This window comes from Saccostrea cucullata, unplaced genomic scaffold (genome assembly GCF_032062105.1).
Source record: "Saccostrea cucullata isolate Sc308-1 unplaced genomic scaffold, CSIRO_AGI_Scuc_v1 ctg5624, whole genome shotgun sequence".
Classification (NCBI taxonomy): Eukaryota; Metazoa; Mollusca; class Bivalvia; order Ostreida; family Ostreidae; genus Saccostrea; species Saccostrea cuccullata.
This window is the reverse complement of record NW_026939531.1, coordinates 66859-87975: the sequence shown is the minus strand read 5'-3', so window position 1 is coordinate 87975 and position 21117 is coordinate 66859. Positions and strand designations below refer to the sequence as shown.

The 21117-nt window shown below is 33.5% G+C and overlaps 1 protein-coding gene and 1 long non-coding RNA gene across 3 annotated transcripts in view; one reads left to right on the top strand and one right to left on the bottom strand.

Annotated features, from left to right (window-relative positions):
* Window positions 1–443: 443 nt before the first annotated feature.
* On the top strand, window positions 444–5213 carry LOC134253145 (uncharacterized). Its single transcript, XR_009989076.1, has 3 exons — window positions 444–1820; window positions 3576–3687; window positions 3748–5213. It is a non-coding gene; the product is annotated as an uncharacterized LOC134253145 (long non-coding RNA).
* A 1400-nt stretch (window positions 5214–6613) lies between these two features.
* Window positions 6614–21117, bottom strand: part of LOC134253143 (protein draper-like) — a 42499-nt gene continuing 27995 nt past the window's right edge. For both annotated transcript variants that reach the window (XM_062735653.1, XM_062735654.1), the window contains 4 exons: window positions 13083–13208; window positions 9462–9599; window positions 8269–8406; window positions 6614–7242 (listed from right to left, as the gene is read on the bottom strand). In XM_062735653.1, the coding sequence (XP_062591637.1) occupies window positions 6980–7242; window positions 8269–8406; window positions 9462–9599; window positions 13083–13208 (665 nt within the window). In that variant the 3' untranslated portion in view covers window positions 6614–6979. The remainder of the gene's footprint in view (window positions 7243–8268; window positions 8407–9461; window positions 9600–13082; window positions 13209–21117) is intronic.

The following is a 21117-nucleotide window of genomic DNA, read 5'->3' as shown; positions in this document are numbered from 1 at the left end:
TATTGTGTGCATTGTAAGTCATATGAGTTTAAATGTATGCATTATAAGTCACACTTTAGTACGCATTGTCAGTCATACAAAGCGATATGCATTGTGAGTCACTTGAATGTATAAGTTATATAGTCTTTTATTTAATGCATAATTCAAAAATATAAATTTATGCACTATTGAAACAAAACCATTGGTATGCATTATAAGTTGCACTTTAGCGTGCATTGTTAGACATACATATGAGTGATTTTGTTTTTGTAGGGCTTATTTGGGGTCGAAATTCAACCCCTGTCCTAATTGAAAATATATGATAATGTCTTTTTTCTCAAAATGTAGTGGAAGTTTTCCCAAAGAAAAACTTACAAAATATGTAATCAAATTCGGTTTGTTTAGCATGTTGGATATCTTCAAATATTAGTTTATGCTTACCCCTATTAGTTCTTGATGCAATTAATTAGATAATTCATACCAAGAAAAGTCTTATTTGGTTATAACAATTGATTGTTGATTGAGGTAAAACAAAGACAAGAACAGAGCTTTTCGACAATGTTTTTTAAGTGATATATGCATTCGGAGTCACCTTAGTGTGCATTGTTAGTCATATCTCTTTACTTTAACATATATAATTATGCATATTATGCATTGTTGAAACATTACCGGGTATGCATTATGAGTAACACTTTAGTTAGCATTCTTAGAAATACATGCGATATATATGCATTGTAAGTCACCTTAGTATGCATTGTCAGTCATATCTCTTTACTTCAACATATATATTTGCATAATTCATGTATGCATTGTTGAAACATAACTGGGTATGCATTGTAAGCCACACTTTAGTGTGCATTATTAGTCATACATATGATATATGCATTGTGAGTCACCTTAGTGTGCATAGTCTGTCATATATTATCTTTTTACTTCAATGTATATATTATGCAAGGTATGCATTGTTGAGGCTTATCTGGGTATGCATTATAAGTCTCACTTCAGTGTGCATTGTATGTCATACATGATATATATGTGCATTGTATTCTGTTTAATGTGTATTGTCAGTCAGACTTTTCTTTTACGTCGACGTACACATATGCCTAATATGCAATTTTCATCTTTGGCATGCATTATAGGTCACACTAGCATGTGTATTGTTAGGCATACATATATAGTGTATACAAAATGATCAAATGAGGTATGCATTGTAAGTTGCAATATATGGTGCATTGTTAGTCATACATATCAAATCAATACAGGTTGATAAAAATTTGAATCATATATCAGCAGTTCATTCAATACATATTCAAGCATTTTATTTGGCTTGTTATATTTGATACTTATTTCTGACAATTTTTTAAAACTGCTGCAACTAAGAAAGTTTATTTGAACACTTGGCAATTGCTATGTTCTGACACATTTTAGATTTTTTGCAGGAAATATGTCAAAGAGAAGCAGGTGTATGGTGTCAAAAGATACATGGAAAGGAAGGAATCCACACGAAAAAAGTCGAAAACTGGTGAAAAACATTGATTATGAAAGACTCGCTGCTGAGGTACGAAAACAACAAAATCAGTCAACAACGAGCAGCAAGGAGTCAGGTTGACCATTCCTAGCAGAACTAGTAAGCCAACTTCATCTCCGAGCACTCCCTAGGCAACCCCTCCTACACAGAGCACTATTCAGGCATCCCCTCCATCTACTCGGAGCACTATCCAGACAACCCCGATAGCTACTCAAAATACTGAAAGGTCATCAAACAGGACAATAAGGGTTGGACACTGTGTCAGGAAGTCAAGATGCCTCAGTGGAGAAATTGGTGACCAGTGTATTGGAAGGTACATGTTCAGAGGAACATATCAAAAAATGGACAATCTCATTTCTTTATCTGATGGCATCCCTTAGGAGCATCAATTTCAGTCAAAAATAAAAGGGATTGGGTAAATATGGGTGAAGAAGTTTCTGGCCAAATCATGAAAATAATTCCTTCACTTGGACAGTGACTTCAGTTACAATTATTGAACAGTAGAATTCTTAAGTATCCCTCTTTAATGTAAACAATAGACAAATGCCTTTTAAGTTTTCATTTGTATCTACTTAGAGAAATTTCCAACTGACGCCTCTCATCAATTATAGTATCTTTCACTGGTTAAGAAAATGTGTAAATTACATGGTTAGGTAATACAAAAACACGTGAAACACAGTTCTTCACTTGGTAGGATAGGTGGCCCCTTTTTTCAATCAGAAACCTTTTAATGAAATTGATTTTCGGGTCATCCCCATAACATAAGATGTTGTTCCAAAATCAGATCCAGGAAATTTAGGATAATCTATTACTTTGGCTTATCCCAGAAATGTTTCCATAAATTCAGGTGTTCTAGGACTCTGAGGGCACTATGTTTAATTGATGAGATCATTAAATTATTTAGCAGGAGGAATATCTCACATATTACCTGGTAGATAATTTCTTTTTATTGGTACAACCATTTCAAGAATATATTGCATTGGTATAACAATGTGTTTGTACGTGTCCAAATTAAAGATGATAAAAACACATTTCCTTCAACTACATAGTACATTTGCAAGTATGCTATCAAAATAGCTCTGTTGCTTTGGAAAACTGATTGCCTGGGGCTGAATTACTTAAAGTAAACATAAATTTGAATGATACTAGGTTTATGAAGAAAGTATGCAGTCTTTTATTTGTCTGCTTAGTCTTGCATGTGCTGTATACGTAAGTAGTTCCTGGAAGGGCATTCCTAATGCGATCAATCAAGTTTAACTTGAGAGTACCAAAAACCTATTTCTTTACAATAAACTCACTTTTGACTGAAGCAAGGACAGCTCTTGACACTTGGTATTATTTCATTGAGTATTACAATGGGAAATATATACTTCTTTCCTACCGATGATTATCTTTGCAATACCTCACACTTTTCACAGATGCCTCTGGGTCAGTAGATTTGGCTTCAGTCTTGGGGAACATTTCACCTTTTCTAAAAACAAGCATCAATACCACATCATCTCTTGATAATGTAAACACCAGTGGCTTAAAGCAATTTGAATGCATCTTTATCAAATAGCAAAAGAGCATCTTAATTTCAATGAAGCTGGAAGATTTTTAAGTCTGGTCAGCGGTTTCAGTTGACTAATACCTATTTCACCAACAGTTTTATGCAATTTCATTACTCATTTATTTGCCAACAAATACTCAACTAGTAGCATTTCATCCCACACATGTGCAATAGGGTTTATACACAAAATAAAAAATCTTGCAGATCCATCATAATCTGTTCTTATTAAAAGAATTTAGGTGGTCAATTCATTGTGGTCAACCAGTGTCTCATTCATTTGTAAATAAACATCTAAATTAAGCAGTATCTGTCATTGGTCTGAATCAAAAACTATAGGAAAGGCATAGCTTTCGAATTGATGCAGCAAATGATAATGCAAAATTGGGATTTTCAGAAAAAATCTATTCAAAAAATAGGGAGATGGAATTCGGATGCAATTAAAAAGAATAAGATTAGAAAGCTTTCATTTGTAACTGACAAGTCAATTGCTTATAGGCATTGTGGGATTTACTTTTTTAGAAATTCGTTGAGTTGACTCTTCAGGCCAGAAGGTGTCTGCTGAAAATCATATTGTCGACTGCAATCTATCATAAAGTGTAGTTTTTGTGAAGTTAAACCTTCAGGCCAGAAGGTGTCTGCTGAGGTCTATCAAGAACTGTGGGTTTTATGAAGTCAACTTCCAGGCCAGAAGTTGTCTGCTGAAAATTATCACGAATTGTATATTGGGTAAAGTTCAACTTTAGGCCAGAAGTTGTCTGCTGATGTTTGGAGAATATCATGTATCGTACACATATGTGGTTATCCATTTATGTTTAATAGGTGATAGCTAAGGTTTAAAGTATGGGTATTGCGACACCAAAAATTGTCTTTTTAATTGCATTTTGTAGACATGTTTTGAGCCAGACTCCTTTAACTTACATTCTAACATACATGTTAATATCGGTCATTATCAAATATATGTAACCTTGGTGTTGCAATTGTTACCAAGAAAAAAAATTTGCCTACCTCTGAGTTGATCAAGTACATCATGCAATAGTCAGATTTGAATGTGCAAAATTATTACTACTAGGTGATTTTAAGTTGATTTCTAATTATACATGTAATAGGAAAACTGGTTATAATGTATGTCCTCGTAATACAAGTTCACTTTGGGTGGCAGTGTGTACAAACATTGCATGCTTGTAAAGACTTTGGCAGTTTTTGTCTGCCACCTTTTTTGCTGATTGTTATTTTTTACATTCTGGATTGTTTATTTGGATTTTCTACATGTACTATGTTACACTGGGGAGATCAACTAATGTTTTGTACAAATTTACACATTTTTTCAAGAGTGATCTCCCCTTTATCTGATGTATCTTTTCATTATCTGTCGTCATTTATACATGTATAATAAATGACAAATTCATCCATCAAACTTTGTGTATGCGTTACTTTAATATGGATGTGATATGGTCTACATAAATTTAGAAGTGTGTGCAAAAAACTAGCTTCAGTGAACTTGTAAAATTAGTTAAATTACACTGGAGAACATAAAACTGCATTATTGTAAATAATAGCATTTATGTACTCATGTAATGATTTTTATGTACTAATGTAATGAAGTTTTGAGTTTGTACTTTGAGCTGGTTAATCAATCCGTTTTTATCCGTGTTTCAATTTTGTGTCAATATTAGAGCGATCGATAGGGGGTAATTTTACCGACCAATCAGAAGAGACACTAAATGTAGATTCTACGTCACTTCTTGTTTTGATTCGATCGCAGTAAGAAGGGTTTTCCAAGTGTTGCCCACCATCCACCCCGATCATTATTCCACCTTTATGCCATACTGCTAAATTAATATGCAATGTAAAGGGTTAATGGATAAAAATGTTTTAAAATCATATTTGTTTATATATTTTAATATGATTTTATTTTGGCAGTTGTTTATCTGTCAAGGCAGTTTTTGTCTGCCACCTTTTTTGCTGATTGTTATTTTTTACATTCTGGATTGTTTATTTGGATTTTCTACATGTACTATGTTACACTGGGGAGATCAACTAATGTTTTGTACAAATTTTCACATTTTTTCAAGAGTGATCTCCCCTTTATCTGATGTATCTTTTCATTATCTGTCGTCATTTATACATGTATAATAAATGACAAATTCATCCATCAAACTTTGTGTTTGCGTTACTTTAATATGGATGTGATATGGTCTACATAAATTTAGAAGTGTGTGCAAAAAACTAGCTTCAGTGAACTTGTAAAATTAGTTAAATTACACTGGAGAACATAAATATACATTATAGATAAAACTGTAGGAAATATTCTTGACACATGGCAGATTCAAATTTACACATATCATGACCAAGGGCTAGGGTTTCGCCAAAATAGGAAATCATTAAGAAAAATAGTTTATATCCCAAGGCAGTGCAGATGTAAGTTTATACAAATGTTGGTGCCTTAGTATATTGTAATTCGGCCACAAAAGAGGGCCAAAATTTTACACGAGAATCTTGTAATTTCTCCGAATCAACAATGTACACTTTAACTTTTGTTCTGTTCATTTGAAGATCATTTTCTGAGATTAATACTACATGTATCTAGTTACTGTATGTAATGCTTGTATATGTAATTTTATAAGGATTTGTCGATTTATTGCTGACTTATTATTACATTTTTGTTTATTGCTTATTGCTTTTTAAATGATTGCTGTCAAAAGTAAAACGTAAAGACACTCAATTTGGACATAAATGAAACTTAACTGAGTCAAACATTTTAAATCAGTCATTGCGAATGTAATTTTCATGCGCCTGGATCGATATATCCGAGGCGTATTTTGTTTTTGTCCTGTCTGTTTGTCTGTTTATCTGTTTGTCTGTCTGATGTCAACTTTAACCTTTGCTACAATAACTTTTGAATCATGAGAGATAGAGACTTCGTGTTTGATGTACATACTCCACTACTTACGTTCTTTCAAATAGCACCAAGGTCAATGACCTTGTAATCTTGACTGTGACCAATATGCTATAAAAATAGTTTTTGGAACTTTGTTGCCGCCCGGCACATCTTGTTTATATTTTATGTAATTTACAGTCTTTTACTGCTTCGAAACTGAAACATGAGATGCAGCTTTCTCATAACTGATCCTGTATAAACGTAAGAGGAACAATTAATATAGAAACATGGTCACATTTAATCACAATTTTGTTTAAGTTACGTACTTTAAGCCTATTTTTTATATTTATATATTTTCAAAAGTCTTCTTTTTGTGCCAATTTGTAAATCTATTAAGATGGTTTGCTTCATTTTCAATTTCAGACATATGGACATTATAATCTTCAAATCTGCAGTATTCGTGTAATTCAAGGACTATAGGTTTCAAGGGTGACGTACATACTACACTCCAAGGGCGATATACACTGGGTATCCTCACTGCTGTCCACCAACTTTGACGTATGGCTGGAACTTGCTTTAACATATACACACAGGTTTTACTTACAAGCTCTAGTGGTTTCAAACAAATATACTTTATTATCAGATCATTATGAACATGTCTTGGATAAGAGTTTTTGAAATATTCAGATACATGTTACTAAACATAGATATCGTATTAAATGAAAAAAAAACAAAACATGCTAACATGATGAGAAATGCGGCTACTGGATGTTTTAGGAAAAATGAATTATATTTTACACTGCAAATAACTAACATGAAATTATGAAATACCTTAGCTCAGAAACGCTGAACCATAACTTTCTTTAAAAAATGGAATACCAGAGCAAGCCCTGCAAGTGATACTCTATACATGCAAAATATCAATGCTGGATACCCAAACATGTGAGAGGGGTTAAAACGTCCTTTGCACGGACAGATAAAAACAGATAATTGTAATAAAATCTGACAATAAAAGTTTTGTTACGACAAAGAGCGTGTCTGTCCCTTATTTAAAATCAGTTGGAGATGTGCCTTTTTCTTTCAGGTCACTTTTTCGTCTTCGGTGTGAAATTAGCTCCGTCATTAAATTAAGCAATTCCCTCACGCCAGCAAGAATTTGATACGATACACCGTTTTCACAATTCTCCCCATGGAATCCAGCTTCACATAATCCAGAACAAGATTCGGTCACGTGATGGCATGGTTTGTTACCTCTACAGTAACCACAACGTTCTTTACATTCTTTGCCAAACCAGCCATCCTTGCATTCTAATAAAAATAAAAGGAGCATAAGGAAACTTTTGATCTGTACATCTTTATATGTAATACAATAACATAACTTCGGAAGCTTATTTAGGACCTATCGGAAAATATTTTTGAATTCGATATAAAAAAAACTGTCAAATTTGTTATAACGAATTTAATAATTTAATGTCTAACAATTTCGTTAGAACGAATTCAATTTTTTTTAAATACGAATTTAACTCGTTTAAACGGAGTCTAAAACTTGTTATAGCGAATTGAATTCGTTCAAACGAATACTATTATTTGTTATAATGAATTAAATTCGCTAAAATGAATCGTAATATCGAATTCATAATTATATAATTTTCTATAGACCCTGATAATTGAATTTGATTAAACTAATTTTATTCGTTATAACAGACATTTGAAATTTGCTTTAACGAATTTATTTGTTATAACAGACTTCAGAATTTATTAAAATGGATTTAATTCATAATAATAAATTAAAGAAATTGTTATAATGAATTCAACAATTTTGCTATAGCATATTAAAATCCTAATAAGGAATTCAAAGAAATTGCTAAACTTAATTAAATTCGTTTGAACAAATTCGACAATTCGTTTTATCGAATTTCAAAAATATTTTAGAGGTCGTAAATGGGCTTCTATAGATTACATAGAGCGTAAAATAAATATTTAAGTTACAATAAAAATCATATTTAAAATTCAAAGAATTTATTTTATACCCTTACCAAAAAGTATTAAATTTAACTATTTTGATAACTATATTTAGCTTAAAAAGTTGGTTCTGAATTTAAATGAAAACTGAAACTATACAAATCAGATTTTTTTTTTCAAATCATGACGATTTAATTCGAAACGGTTATAAATGAAGAAAGACATGTCTTTGTACTTATAAATGACCCCGTTTATCATGAGTATTCATTAACTTTTATTCATTTTTGCTAAAATACGTATAAGTAATTAGAAAAAGAAGAGTCACCTAGCTGAATTACGTATCTTAGTATTCTTGATTTATTAATATCTTACTTGTTAGGCAGTTCTCCCCATGATATCCAGGTTCACATAGCCCGGAACAGGATCCATTGACATAATTACAAGTTTTATTGCTTTCACAGTGACCACATATTCCCTTACAGCCTTCGCCATACCTTCCAAACGTACATGCTACAAAAGACATATCTGGGATCAAAAACTTGCTTTTAGATCTAAGAAGTTGATAGTTTTCAGACAAATGATTTCATAGCGGTTTCCATGAATGAAAACATGGATTTTTTTTTTATAAGGAAATGACATTTTTTAACATTTTAAAGACAAAAACGCTTATTATGCAGAATATATATGGAAGTCCAATTGATTCCAGGGCATATAGAACAGTTCCCATTGTTTCAGTATCTTTACTGTTTCATTATTTTGTCAAATTTTACGTATTACTCTTTTTATCATCTGATTTTTTTAAAATCATAAGTACAATAGACCTTCACTGTTTTTTTTATATATATATACATATATATACAAATTGAAAGTTAATAATTTATCAAAATTATTTAGAAATGACCTTTTTAGCAGTTTATTGACAAAAACACTACTTATGCAGAATACATGCATAATGATATTATTAATAAGCAGAACAGCGCATTTCTTTCTACTGAATTCCTGAATACACCTAAGAAATGCAAATAATGTAAAAAGAAATTGCTCTTCATTTCAAAATGTAGAAACAAATTCAAAGAGTTATACACAATGTACCTCGTATTGAAATTACCTAGCAAATAATCAAACTGACTCTTTTGCAATTAAGTCAAGAAATTTCGAATCACCTCTTGGGCATTACGTATAGTTTACGCTAGCACGATTCAAGAATTCAAATATTTAAACATCCAAAAGTAAAGTTGATCAGAGAGAAATAGTCGAATAGATTTTAAAAAAAAAATGGATAAGCAGAAGATTCTACAAAAAGAAAGTTAAGGGGTGACCTTTGTCCGAAAGCACGTGCAAAAACAGTGTTAAATGCTAAAAATAGATTATTTTAAAAGATTATTGTTCTATCCCAAATACGCGCTAAAAAGTACCAAAAATGTCAAATCACATTCAAAATCAACAGGTATTAAATTTATATGACTTGTACCAGGATCAGTTGGAATAAGCAGTCTATAAACCTTTTTCGAAGGTGGTGGTGGTGGTGGGGGTGTTAAAGGATTTTAAGGCAATGTTTTTCTTACGTGTGAGACATTTTTCTCCATAATATCCGGGTTCACACAATCCAGGACAGGATCCAGTGATATGATTACATGGCTCATTTCTTTCACAGTAACCACATACCTCTTTGCAATCTTTGCCATATCTTCCAGGACTACATACTGCAAAAATATTTGAAAGATGAAACTGTAACATTCAATCAGATAAATTTATTACTGCAGGGTATGGACAGGTTGCTAATTGTAGACCTCTGTCAGTGAACTTCCAAATTTCATTTACTTTCATTGCAGCGGGGTGTTATCCATCCATCTGCACATTCTCCTGGACAAGTACCGTCAGTTTTATTGCACGGCATTTCACCTGCACAGTGACCACATTCTTCTTTACAGTTATTGCCAAAATACCCGTCATCACATTCTGAAAAAAATGGATTAAAAACACATTTTTTCCTAATAATTTATTTTGATTGTCACAGGTAGTATCTACATGTATCACAATATTTACCCTCATTACATTTCTTTTTTTCGTATCCTGGTTCACATAGTTCATCTGGACAATGACCTGTCACGTGATTTCAGCTTACTTTGTTCAAACAATGTCCACAGCTACGACTACAGTTCTTGCCGTAAAAACCACCACGACATGCTGTAAAAAACAGTACTATTTTCACCCAAAGTACGGTGTCCTTTCATATATCTGAATGTTTCTTTGAATACTAAAGAATACATATTTATGTTAAGGACAGTTGAAGGAAATACTGCCCCTAAAAGTGTACAGAATCAATTCTTAAAAATAATTTCGCTAGTCTAGAATAAAATGTTTCAAACTGCAGTTTTATATACCGAATTTCTTCAAAGTTATATCGAATTCATAATTATATATTTTTCTATAGACCCTGATTATTGAATTTGATTAAACTAGCAATACATTGTTTTACTAACACTATATAAATCTCTCTCTCTCTCTCTCTCTCTCTCTCTCTTTTCGTTGAAACGTAATACGGAAAAATACTAGTTTAAGATTTTAAAAAAATGATCAAGATTGTTTTTCTAATTAGAAAATTAAGTACATTAAGAAACTTTCATTAATTCAAAATTTATTTTGCTTGCACATAATTATGTTAAATAAATGAGGACCAATTGAACCACACAGAGGTGTAAACTCATGATCAGTTGGAATAAGCAGTCTATAAACCTTTTTTGAGGGGGGGGGGAAGGGGGGGGGTTGTTAAAGGATTTTAAGGCAATGTTTTTCTTACGTGTCAGACATTTTTCTCCATAATATCCGGGTCCACACAGTCCAGGACAGGATCCAGTGATATGATTACATGGCTCTTTTCTTTCACAGTAACCACATACCTCTTTGCAATCTTTGCCAAATCTCCCAGGAATACATACTACAAAAATATTTAAAAGATGAAACTGTAACCTTCAGTCAGATAAAGTTGTTACTGCAGGGTATGGACAGGTTGCTAATTGTAGACCTTTGATTTTTTTTAACGTTCAATAAACCTCCACTTAACCTCCAAATTTCAGTTCACTGTTTTATAATTACATACTACTGCAGTTTTTTGTCACCATGTCGAGAGAAAGAAAAACATTTAATTTTTCAAGAATAGAAAATAAGAAAGGATGGTATCTTCAGGTGTATTTAAACACATAAAGGCTATATGGATTTATAACGTTCGATAAATTTTATAAAAACGGTCCTGACGATTTCAGGGTACAAGCTAAGATGACGATGTGCATCTTGATTATGATGTAGGTTAAGCGGAACGTTCCCCGTCTTCGCTATGTTAAGTAAATGTCATGTGTCCCTTCTTAGTTCAAACATTTTTTTTCCATTATTAAGAAAAAATCTAGTAATGTATGCTGAACAAATATGTTGGGGAAGGGGAAAACAATCAACACAAAATCTTCAATTGCGATGCATGCAATTAGTCAATGAGTGATTGAATCTATGAAATTTGTTGCCATATTTTGAACTTGTGATTTGGAAACGATATTGATCTACTCACACAACTGAGAGTAAAGCGAACATTTATGCATATTTAGCAATAACTAATGAGTCAGATTAACTGTTTATTGAGGTTTAGTTGTTAAGAATTTGCAAGCTTGTGAACAAAAGTTGCATAAAATACTGTCAAACACAGCTTAAATTTGCTGTAAGGTGTGTTAATTAAAAAAGGCACCTGGTCAAAACTTAAATATTACTAATAAACTGACAATATGTCTTGCATTAATGATAATAGGTAGGAATATGTCAGTATATAGTAGTATCAAATAAATTGATACATAAAAATGCCATGCTACTTTATGTTAACTCGTGTCAAATTTTAGACAAAACCAACTGTTAGATAATAAATTATTGCAAAATCCATTATTAGTAGATTTTCGTGACTCATTGAATACAGTATATTTCAATGCAAATACAATTACTCCAGCAATCTAGAAGTTTAAGTTGAGATACTTTAGACTTAGTGTTGCAATATATGAAAAGCGCAGGAATGTTAATGGAGATTCTAAATTGTGTGCATGCACAATAGGACTATATGTAAACAAATCAACAGAAGTCTTCCCTACAAGCAATATTTGATAGATAAGTGATGCATTATAAAATTCACCTTACAAGATCCTTCAACTGCAGACTTGAGTATAATTAAAGCTATATATGGCGTAACTGATCAAAAAATATATTTTTGAAAAATACAAAATTAAGTAAAGAAATATAGTTAATACATCTAAATTAAAGCTTTTCATACAATTCTGAACACGGAGAACACCTCGTTTCACATAATAATTCAATTTTATCTTCTCTATAATGTGTTATTTAAATCTTTTGTATTTTCTTCCGAGCCGGAAAAAATTCCGAGAATCCAAATTGAATTGTGATATCTTTATAATGCAACTGACTTAGATTTTGTAATTTACGGAAAAGTTCTATCTTTATATAAAGTAATCATACAAATGATAAGTTCTTATAATTTTAGTCTAATAATTTTCACTGTACATACGCCATATATGGCTTTAATACATGCATTATAATGTACTTAATTGAGCGTCATACGTATTGATAACGAGTTTTTTTTTTCCTTTGACAAATGACTTATAATTTTTCAAGATGATCAACAGAATTGTTTTATATATTATAATGTCCGTGAAAAGTCTTGAATTTCCTACTTTCACTTTCATTTTCAGAGGTTAATACGGATGGACGCATTTTGCCGCAAAACAAATCTGACATGCCAGATTTTAACCACGGAAAGACAACTTTAGCGTTTATTTGTTGGGTCACCCACTGCTGAACGAGAAGAAAGGACATTGCTTTGAGAAGAAATGTTAACGTAATCAATTCATGGGAAAACAATTAGTGAGCTGAAAAAAAATTAAATTCTTTTGTGTTTATTGATGATTTTTGTTCATGAGACTGTTCACTGCAAATATTCATTTATTAGACTGACATTCACTAAAGAAAAGAAAATAACGAATGTGACATTTGTATTAAAAATAATAATAATCTTTCTTGAGGGGGGGGGGGAGGTAAATAGTACAAATCGTAGAGCGCAATCTCCAACTCTATGTAATTATTAAAAAAAATAACCCATAAGTTTTATTTCTTAATTCATACAATGAATGAAAAGTTACCTTTGCAAAATGGTGGATGATACCCTTCTTTACAACCGAGCATATCACACCGCCCCGTTACGTCGCATTCAGCTTTACACGTATCACATGGAGTACAATCTTTGACATATCTACGACGCGGGCATCCTGTTATGAATAAGTTATTGTATAGAATCGTTATAGTATTAACGTGGGATATAAGTTTAGAATAGTTTTATTAATGTTCTATCTAATTAATTTAGCTTAATGGTGTATGAGTTTTAATCTCAAATATATAATGATACATGTACGTGTAAGTAACGGTCAGAAATTAAGCTGATCATATTTTTGAGAAGGGTAGTGTATTGTTAAAGTCAAAAGAACCTATATATTTATAAGGATACAACAACATTTATCAATCTTACTAGTATTTCAAAACATTACATACATAAGCAAAAGACCCACGACAATTCCCTTTTAATGCTGAACAAATTTTTTTTTAATTTAAATAGACATAAGCATTAACAACATTTTAAGAATCAACTGCTACATTTTAGGAAATACTTATTCAGATAAAAATTAATCTCAAATAACCATCGTCATAGTATTTTCCTATTCTATGAGAAGTAAGGAGTCAATCCGTACGTCGCGGGTTCGAATCCCACTGCGGGGTGTGGAGACAGTGTAACGTTGAATTTTGACCCGCGTTGAAAATTGACCCTGGGGTCATTTTTCAACGTTGAATACTGAGACCGAAGGTGTTGAATTTAGACCCTAATCCGTTGAAAACTGAGCCGGGTCGTGGAATTTTGATCATGAAACCGGTTCAAAATTCAACAGCATAAAAACACATATTTATGATTGGGTTTTCACTACTGTGATTTAATTCATAGGTATGAGGCCCCGTTTTGGTATTTACTGCAAAAAGTAATATCCCCTATTTGAATAAGTGATATCACCTCTTCCAATAGATGATATCACCTATTTGCTTTGAATTTGTGATATCACCAATTCGAAAAGGTGATATCACTTATTCGATTGGGTGATACCACCTTTTCCCGTAGTTTTTTTTTTGCTTAAAAATTAATTTATCTCACTTATATATCATGTATACAACAAAAAAATCGTAGAAAATGCATGAAAACTGGGTAGTCCGAATTTTCTTGGTTCCAGTGTAGTATAATATATATTATAGGGAGCATTTATTAATGACTGTTGTAAGAAACTAAAATAGGTAATATCACCATTTCGAATAGGTGATACCACTTATTCAAATAGGTGATAGCATCTATTTAGCACGAAAAGGTGATATCACCTTTAATTCTAAGCTCTCTGATTGGCTCAAACTTGATCACATGATTAAGTATATAACAGCATAAAGACTTGAGTTACTATTTATAGAATCTGAAATGCATATTGACTTCATGTTTTTTTTCTTGTGATCATATAGTTTACTATATTGCAGGAGTCCTTTTAGAAAATTTCACTAAAGTGAGTGACACCCCCCTCCCTGCCTGGAGATAATTTTTTGTAAAATAGAAATAGTATTGATTTCTCAATTAAAGATAATACAGAGTATGACTTGATGTTTCTGAAAAAAAATTACTACAACTTGTATTAATATTTTTTAATGTTCCGTAATTGGTGAGACGTATCAATGCCTTTAAGTCTTGAATTAGGATGAAAATGGACCTTATATTAAAACATATTGGATATCTTTGTCAAAAATTGATACAAGACATAATCAATTAAATAAATTAGTATTCTGAATAACTAAATCCTCTATAATTACTCCATCAATGTATAAAACAAAACACACAAATAGCAACAGCTTAATTTATGCTGATCTCTAGTCTCTAAGTCTTGAAGAGAGAAAACTTCTGCCCTATTCCCATTATTTTCAAATTTTGTTTTGTCAATCTATGTGATAAAATGATATATTTACATTTGCAAATGTTTTCCTTAATATAACACTACTGAAAGCAATGCGTATCTATAACTGTATAAATACAGGTACGGGGTCAAGAGGTCATAGATGTGCGTATAGATAAACGTTTGTCGTAATTTCTCTGTGACGCCATAAAGGGTCGACGCGCGTTCAGTGGATTACATACATGCCGTTGGGTTTGAAAAATAACGCATTTCACACGTTAAAAGTCACAATCAGGCAAATACAAAGTATAAATAAGTCACAAATGTAAATATAAGTAATAAAGTATCATTTTAAAACATTTATCGGGCTATAAATACGGATTGGTACGAGATTAAATTCATCATAAAGCCCTTCGGGCTTTATGGAATTTAATCTCGTGACCAACCCGTATTTATATCCCGATAGATGTTTAAAAATGATACCTTATTTCTTAATTATATTCGATAATAATGTTAAACTTTACATTCCTATTTAATTGATTTTACAACCAATTCTAGTTTAATTTGTCATATTTCCCAGAATGCAATCATGGCAATTATTGAAAAAGAATTTAAAAAAACATCGCATATAGGAGATCATAGAGATAAAATTATGTAATAAGATGAGAAGTTTATCGAATAGGAATCGTATTTTTTTCGAATAGAAATGATGGTAGTATGTTTTCGAACAACAACTTTATTGCATATAAACCAAATAATCATCGATTAAAAAAGATAAAATTATCGAATAGGAATGACAAAATAAGCAACTAGCAACCGATTGTTTTAAATATTAATGACATCGAATAGGAAACGCACGACGGCGTTTTCGTGCCATTTTAACAATTTAGAATTTTTTTTTCAAAAAAATCGTTTGAACGATTTTAAAAAACGTTTGTACGATTTAACAAATTGTTTGTACAATTTAATAAATTGTCTGTACAATTTAATAAATCGTTTGTACAATTTAATAAGTCGTTTGTACGATGAAATAATTCGTCTGTACGATTTAAAGATTGTTTGTACAATTTAGTAAATTGTTTGTACAATTTAATAAATCGTTTGTACAATTTGTTTGTTAAATCGTTTGTACAATTTATTAAATCGTACAAACTTTTTTTTAAAATAGTACAAACGTTTTCTTAAATCGTAAAAACGGTTTCCTTAATTGTTCAAACGATTTATAAAAAACGTACAAACTATTAAGATAAATCGTATGAACGATTTAATAAATTGTACAAACGATTAACAAACAAATTATACAAACGATTTATTAAATTGTACAAACGTTTTCTTAAATCGTTCAAACGATTTAAAAAAAAAAATTCTACATTGTTAAAATGGCACGCATACGCCGTCGTACCAATTCGTTGTTTTGTAGTTATTTATGGATGCCATGGATTTTGGAAAGTATTTTCAAAAATAAAGTGGTAATGCTTGAAGCAGTGGCGTAGCATCGTTTTTGAAAGTGGGGGGGGGGTGGTCAGCCGGAGAAATTTTTTTTTTACTTACCTGAAAAAGTTGATAACAAAAAAAAAAGGGGGGTGAGTTGAAAGTCGAAAATCCTATTTCTTGGGGGTGGGAGGTGGGGGGTAGAGGCTAACTTTTTTCAGTGTCAACTACTTTCAGTACCAATTCTAATACTTCATTTTCGACACATCACTAAAACTGGGGGGCCAACCAGGTTTTAAATTAACATTTGCTATAGTATAGGTAAGGTTGATGTAGTGGAACCATTTTATGTAAGAACTGTCTAACGCTGTGTATGATTTTATGTACGAGTTAATCTAAAGTAATGTAAACACACATGGCTGCAAGTGCAGCACACTGCAAGCAATTTTTCTTATAGTTAAGCTCGATCCACTACAGAGTAAGTTTTATATGTATTATAAATGATAAAGATATATGTTTATTTACTTATTGTTAACTGCAAAGTAGGCAATTTCACTTATTAGGCTATTTTTACGATCGGAATGTAATGTAAACAATCTACAGCTATAATATTTTCCCGCCATTATTGTCCATTGTCTTGAAGCAACTTGTGTAGAATTTGTGTTTGTATCTCATAGTAATGTGTTGTTTTTGTTTTGTTTATTGTAGTTTTTTACCTCTTCCGAGAGTCTATAATAAAAAGCAAGCAAACATTATAGTAAAAAATCTGTACTCATCACATGGATCGAATCATGGACCTTAGAGCTGCACGTACCCTCACCGAGCGAGCAAAAGAACAGTACGAAAAGAAAGTGAGTGAATATACAGAACAATTACGTGTTCTTAGGAAAAGTGTAGAAGAACAAATTCTGGCATTTAGTGAGTTTCCCTTAAAAGAGGATGCAGAGTTTGTGAAACATAGGGTGACCCAAACACTTGGAAAATATGGTGACTTGTCTGAAAAGTTTGTGGCCTACTTACAAGAAACAAGGACAAAAGAGAGTGAGTACGAGCTTTCAGCGCATGCTATGGTTAACAGATCAGTCATGAGCAAGGCAGAACTGTTCATAAAGGAACTTGAACATTTTGATCAAAGTGACGTTAAAGAGAAAAACGGACAACAACTATCTAGTGCAGATTCTACACAGTCAAATAAAGAGACAGATCATTTTTCAGTCAAACAAGAACCCGCAAGTGTTACAGAAGAGTCAGCAAGTTCTTCACATCTCAGCAAAGTCAAAGCTAGATACGAAGCATCAAAAACAAAGGCGAAGTATGCAGAACTTACAGCAAAATTAATTAAAGAAAAGACGCAAATAGAAGAAGACGAGGCAATCGCAGCTTCAAGATCAGCAAGAAAAAAGAAAGATTTAGAAACTAGTTTAAATCTCATTAAAGTACAACAAGAGGCTGAAGAGGCAGAAGCAGAGCTGGACGCTCTCATGGAAGAAATGAGCATCAAGTCAAATCATTCCGAGCATAGTGTACGTACATTGACAAGTGAAAAGCGCAAGAGAACCCGAGACTATGTGGTGGAGCAAAGCAGTATGCGATCTGAATTATCCAACCATGAACAAGCTTCAAGTGAAAGAACCCCAAATCCCTTTGATAAATACAAACATGAAACATTTACATTCATGTCAGACAAATATAGGCAACCTTCATATAGAGACTTATCTGTTCAAGAACAAGATCCTGTAATGAGAGAAAATGCGAACCCTCAAACTAATGAACGCTATGAAAAACGCAATACTGACAGATATGCACGAGATTATGAGCCACCAATTGCGCCAAAATTTCATAGCACATACGCAGGAAGAGACTACGAATTGCCAATTGAAAATCATGGAAATGGAGGAAACGCCCCACCAAATGATCACAGTGTTATGCAACGTGAACCAGATTGTAACAACCACTCTCCCTGGGTCGGCACGGAACTTACCAAGTTTCTCGTTAAAAAAGAACTGTTGTTATCGAGACTATCTGCCTTCAATGACAGACCAGAAAACTACCTTATGTGGAAAGGCAGTTTTTCTATCATTATGAAAGACTTGAGTGTCACCCCCATGGAAGAGTTGGATCTTCTCATAAAGTACCTTGGAGCAGATTCCAAGCAACATGCGATGCGACTCCGCGCGTCACATCCTACTGACCCATTGAAAGGAATCACCAGAATCTGGGAGAGACTTGATGAGCGCTATGGCTCCCCAGAATTGATAGAAGCAATATTGAAGGAAAAGATAGCAAAGTTCCCAAAAATAAGTACAAAGGATGCCAAAAAGATGTATGAACTATCTGACATAGCCTCTGAAGTAGAGTCAGTGAAGGAAAATCCTAAGTACAAAACCCTACTGGCATATTACGACTCCTCCTTTGGCGTAAATTCATTTGTATCCAAACTGCCAGGATTTCTACAGTCAAAGTGGACGGACAGGGCACTGAAGCATAAGGTAGAACACGATGTTCTCTACCCACCTTTTGCCGTTTTCACGAAGTTCTTGAAGGAGATGAGCATTAGAATGAATGATCCAAGCTTTGCATTTGACAAGGGAACTTCACCTTCATTTGAAAACAGAGACAAGTTTACACCAGTGAGGGGCAATGTTACCACCATTAAGACAAAGCTAACACCAAAGAAGCCTAGCAAGTGTCCGTTACATGAAACTGATAAACACCTGCTTAGTGACTGCAGAACATTTAACAGTAAACCGATCGCTGAAAAGAAATCCCTCATTAGACAGTATGGCTTGTGTTTCAAATGCTGCAATGGCAAGCATTCAGCTCGTGACTGTCAAGAACATGTATCATGTAACGTATGCAACTCCAATAGACACTGTACTGCTATGCATGAAGAGAGAAGTACTTCACAGGTTCACAGCGGGGAAGAGCTACGCAGAACGACTAATGATGCAACTAATCCAAGTGTGAGAGCAAGCTGCACCCAGGTTTGTAGACGTGAAGGATTCAAAGGAAAGTCCTGTGCAAAGACAGTCCTAGTGAATATATATCCGGAACAACATCCAGAACGGAGTCTGATAGCCTATGTTCTCATTGACGACCAAAGTAACAGGTCACTGGCGAGGTCCGAGTTTTTTGACTACTTCAACGAGAATGCTCACGAGATCGAGTATGTATTATCATCATGTTCAGGCTACATATCCACAACTGGACGACAGACCTCAGGGTACATAATCGAGTCTCTAGATGGCAGCACAAGACTATCATTGCCAACCCTTATAGAGTGCAACCAGATTCCCAACATGCGAGAGGAAATCCCCACACCAGAAGTAGCAAGGTATCATGAACACCTCAGGGATATAGCTGATGAAATTCCGCCATATGGTCAAGACGCACCCATTTTACTGCTTATTGGTAGAGACATGATAGCAGCTCATCATGTGTTGGACCAGAGAATTGGACACAATTATGCACCGTATGCTCAGAAACTGAGGTTTGGTTGGGTTGTCATTGGCGAGACATGTTTAGGAGCTGCCCACAGACCTGAAACAATCACAACCAACAAAGTTCACGTCTTGAGTAATGGACGTCCGTCAATACTACAGCCATGCCCAAATGATTTTAAGCTGAAGACTCACACCAGACCAAAGTCAGATTTTGAATTTGGAGAGAATGTTTTCATACAGACAAGCAGTGATGACAAAATTGGTTTCTCGATTGAAGATAAGGAGTTCCTCAGTGTCATGAACAGTGGCTTTAGGAAAAGTGAGAGTGGAAACTGGAGTGCACCCTTGCCGTTCAAGTCCAAGCGACAAGTATTGCCAGACAACTATGAGCAAGCACTGCAACGGGCCAGGAAGTTACGAACAAACTTGAGAATGAACCCAGACAAAGAGAAACAATTTTGTGCATTCATGGAAAAGATTTTCCAAAATGGACACGCCGAGCCAGCTCCACCTTTAAAAACTAATGAAGAAAAGTGGTACTTACCCATATTTGGGGTATTTCACCCTAAGAAAAGCAAGATAAGAGTTGTGTTTGACTCGTCAGCAAAGTGTAAAGGTGTGTCGCTGAATGATGTTTTGATGACCGGCCCTGATTTGACTAACAGTTTGATTGGTGTGCTCTTGAAGTTCAGGAAGGAAAAGGTCGCGGTAACAGCAGACATCGAGCAGATGTTTTTCAACTTCTATGTGCATGAGGAAGATAGGAACTTTTTGCGTTTCTTGTGGTTTCGAGACAATGACATTAACAATGAACTCGTGGAATTTAGAATGTGCGTCCACGTGTTTGGCAATTCACCATCCTCCGCAGTTGCCACGTTTGGATTGAGAAAATCCGCCTGTGATCATCATTCAACAGAATTGTGCAATCAAGTGTGTGAACTTGTAAACAAACATTTTTATGTTGACGATGCCTTAGTATCCTTGCCAGATGCAGAGTCAGCTATAGAAATCATGAAAAAGACTCAGGATGTGTTGAAACAGAACGGAAATATAAGATTGCATAAAATCAGGTCAAACAGCAGTGAAGTGTTGAAGAGTTTCCCAACCGAGGACTTATCGGAAGATGTACTTAGCATGGACTTCAGTGACCCTGTAAGAAGTCTAGGCCTATTATGGGACATCAAACAAGATGCATTTACTTACCAATTGTTTGATGATGTGAAACCATTTACAAGGAGAGGCATACTATCTACAGTAAATAGCATATATGACCCCTTAGGGTTCATTGCACCTGTTATACTAGGAGGCAGACTGGTGTTAAAAAAGGCCAT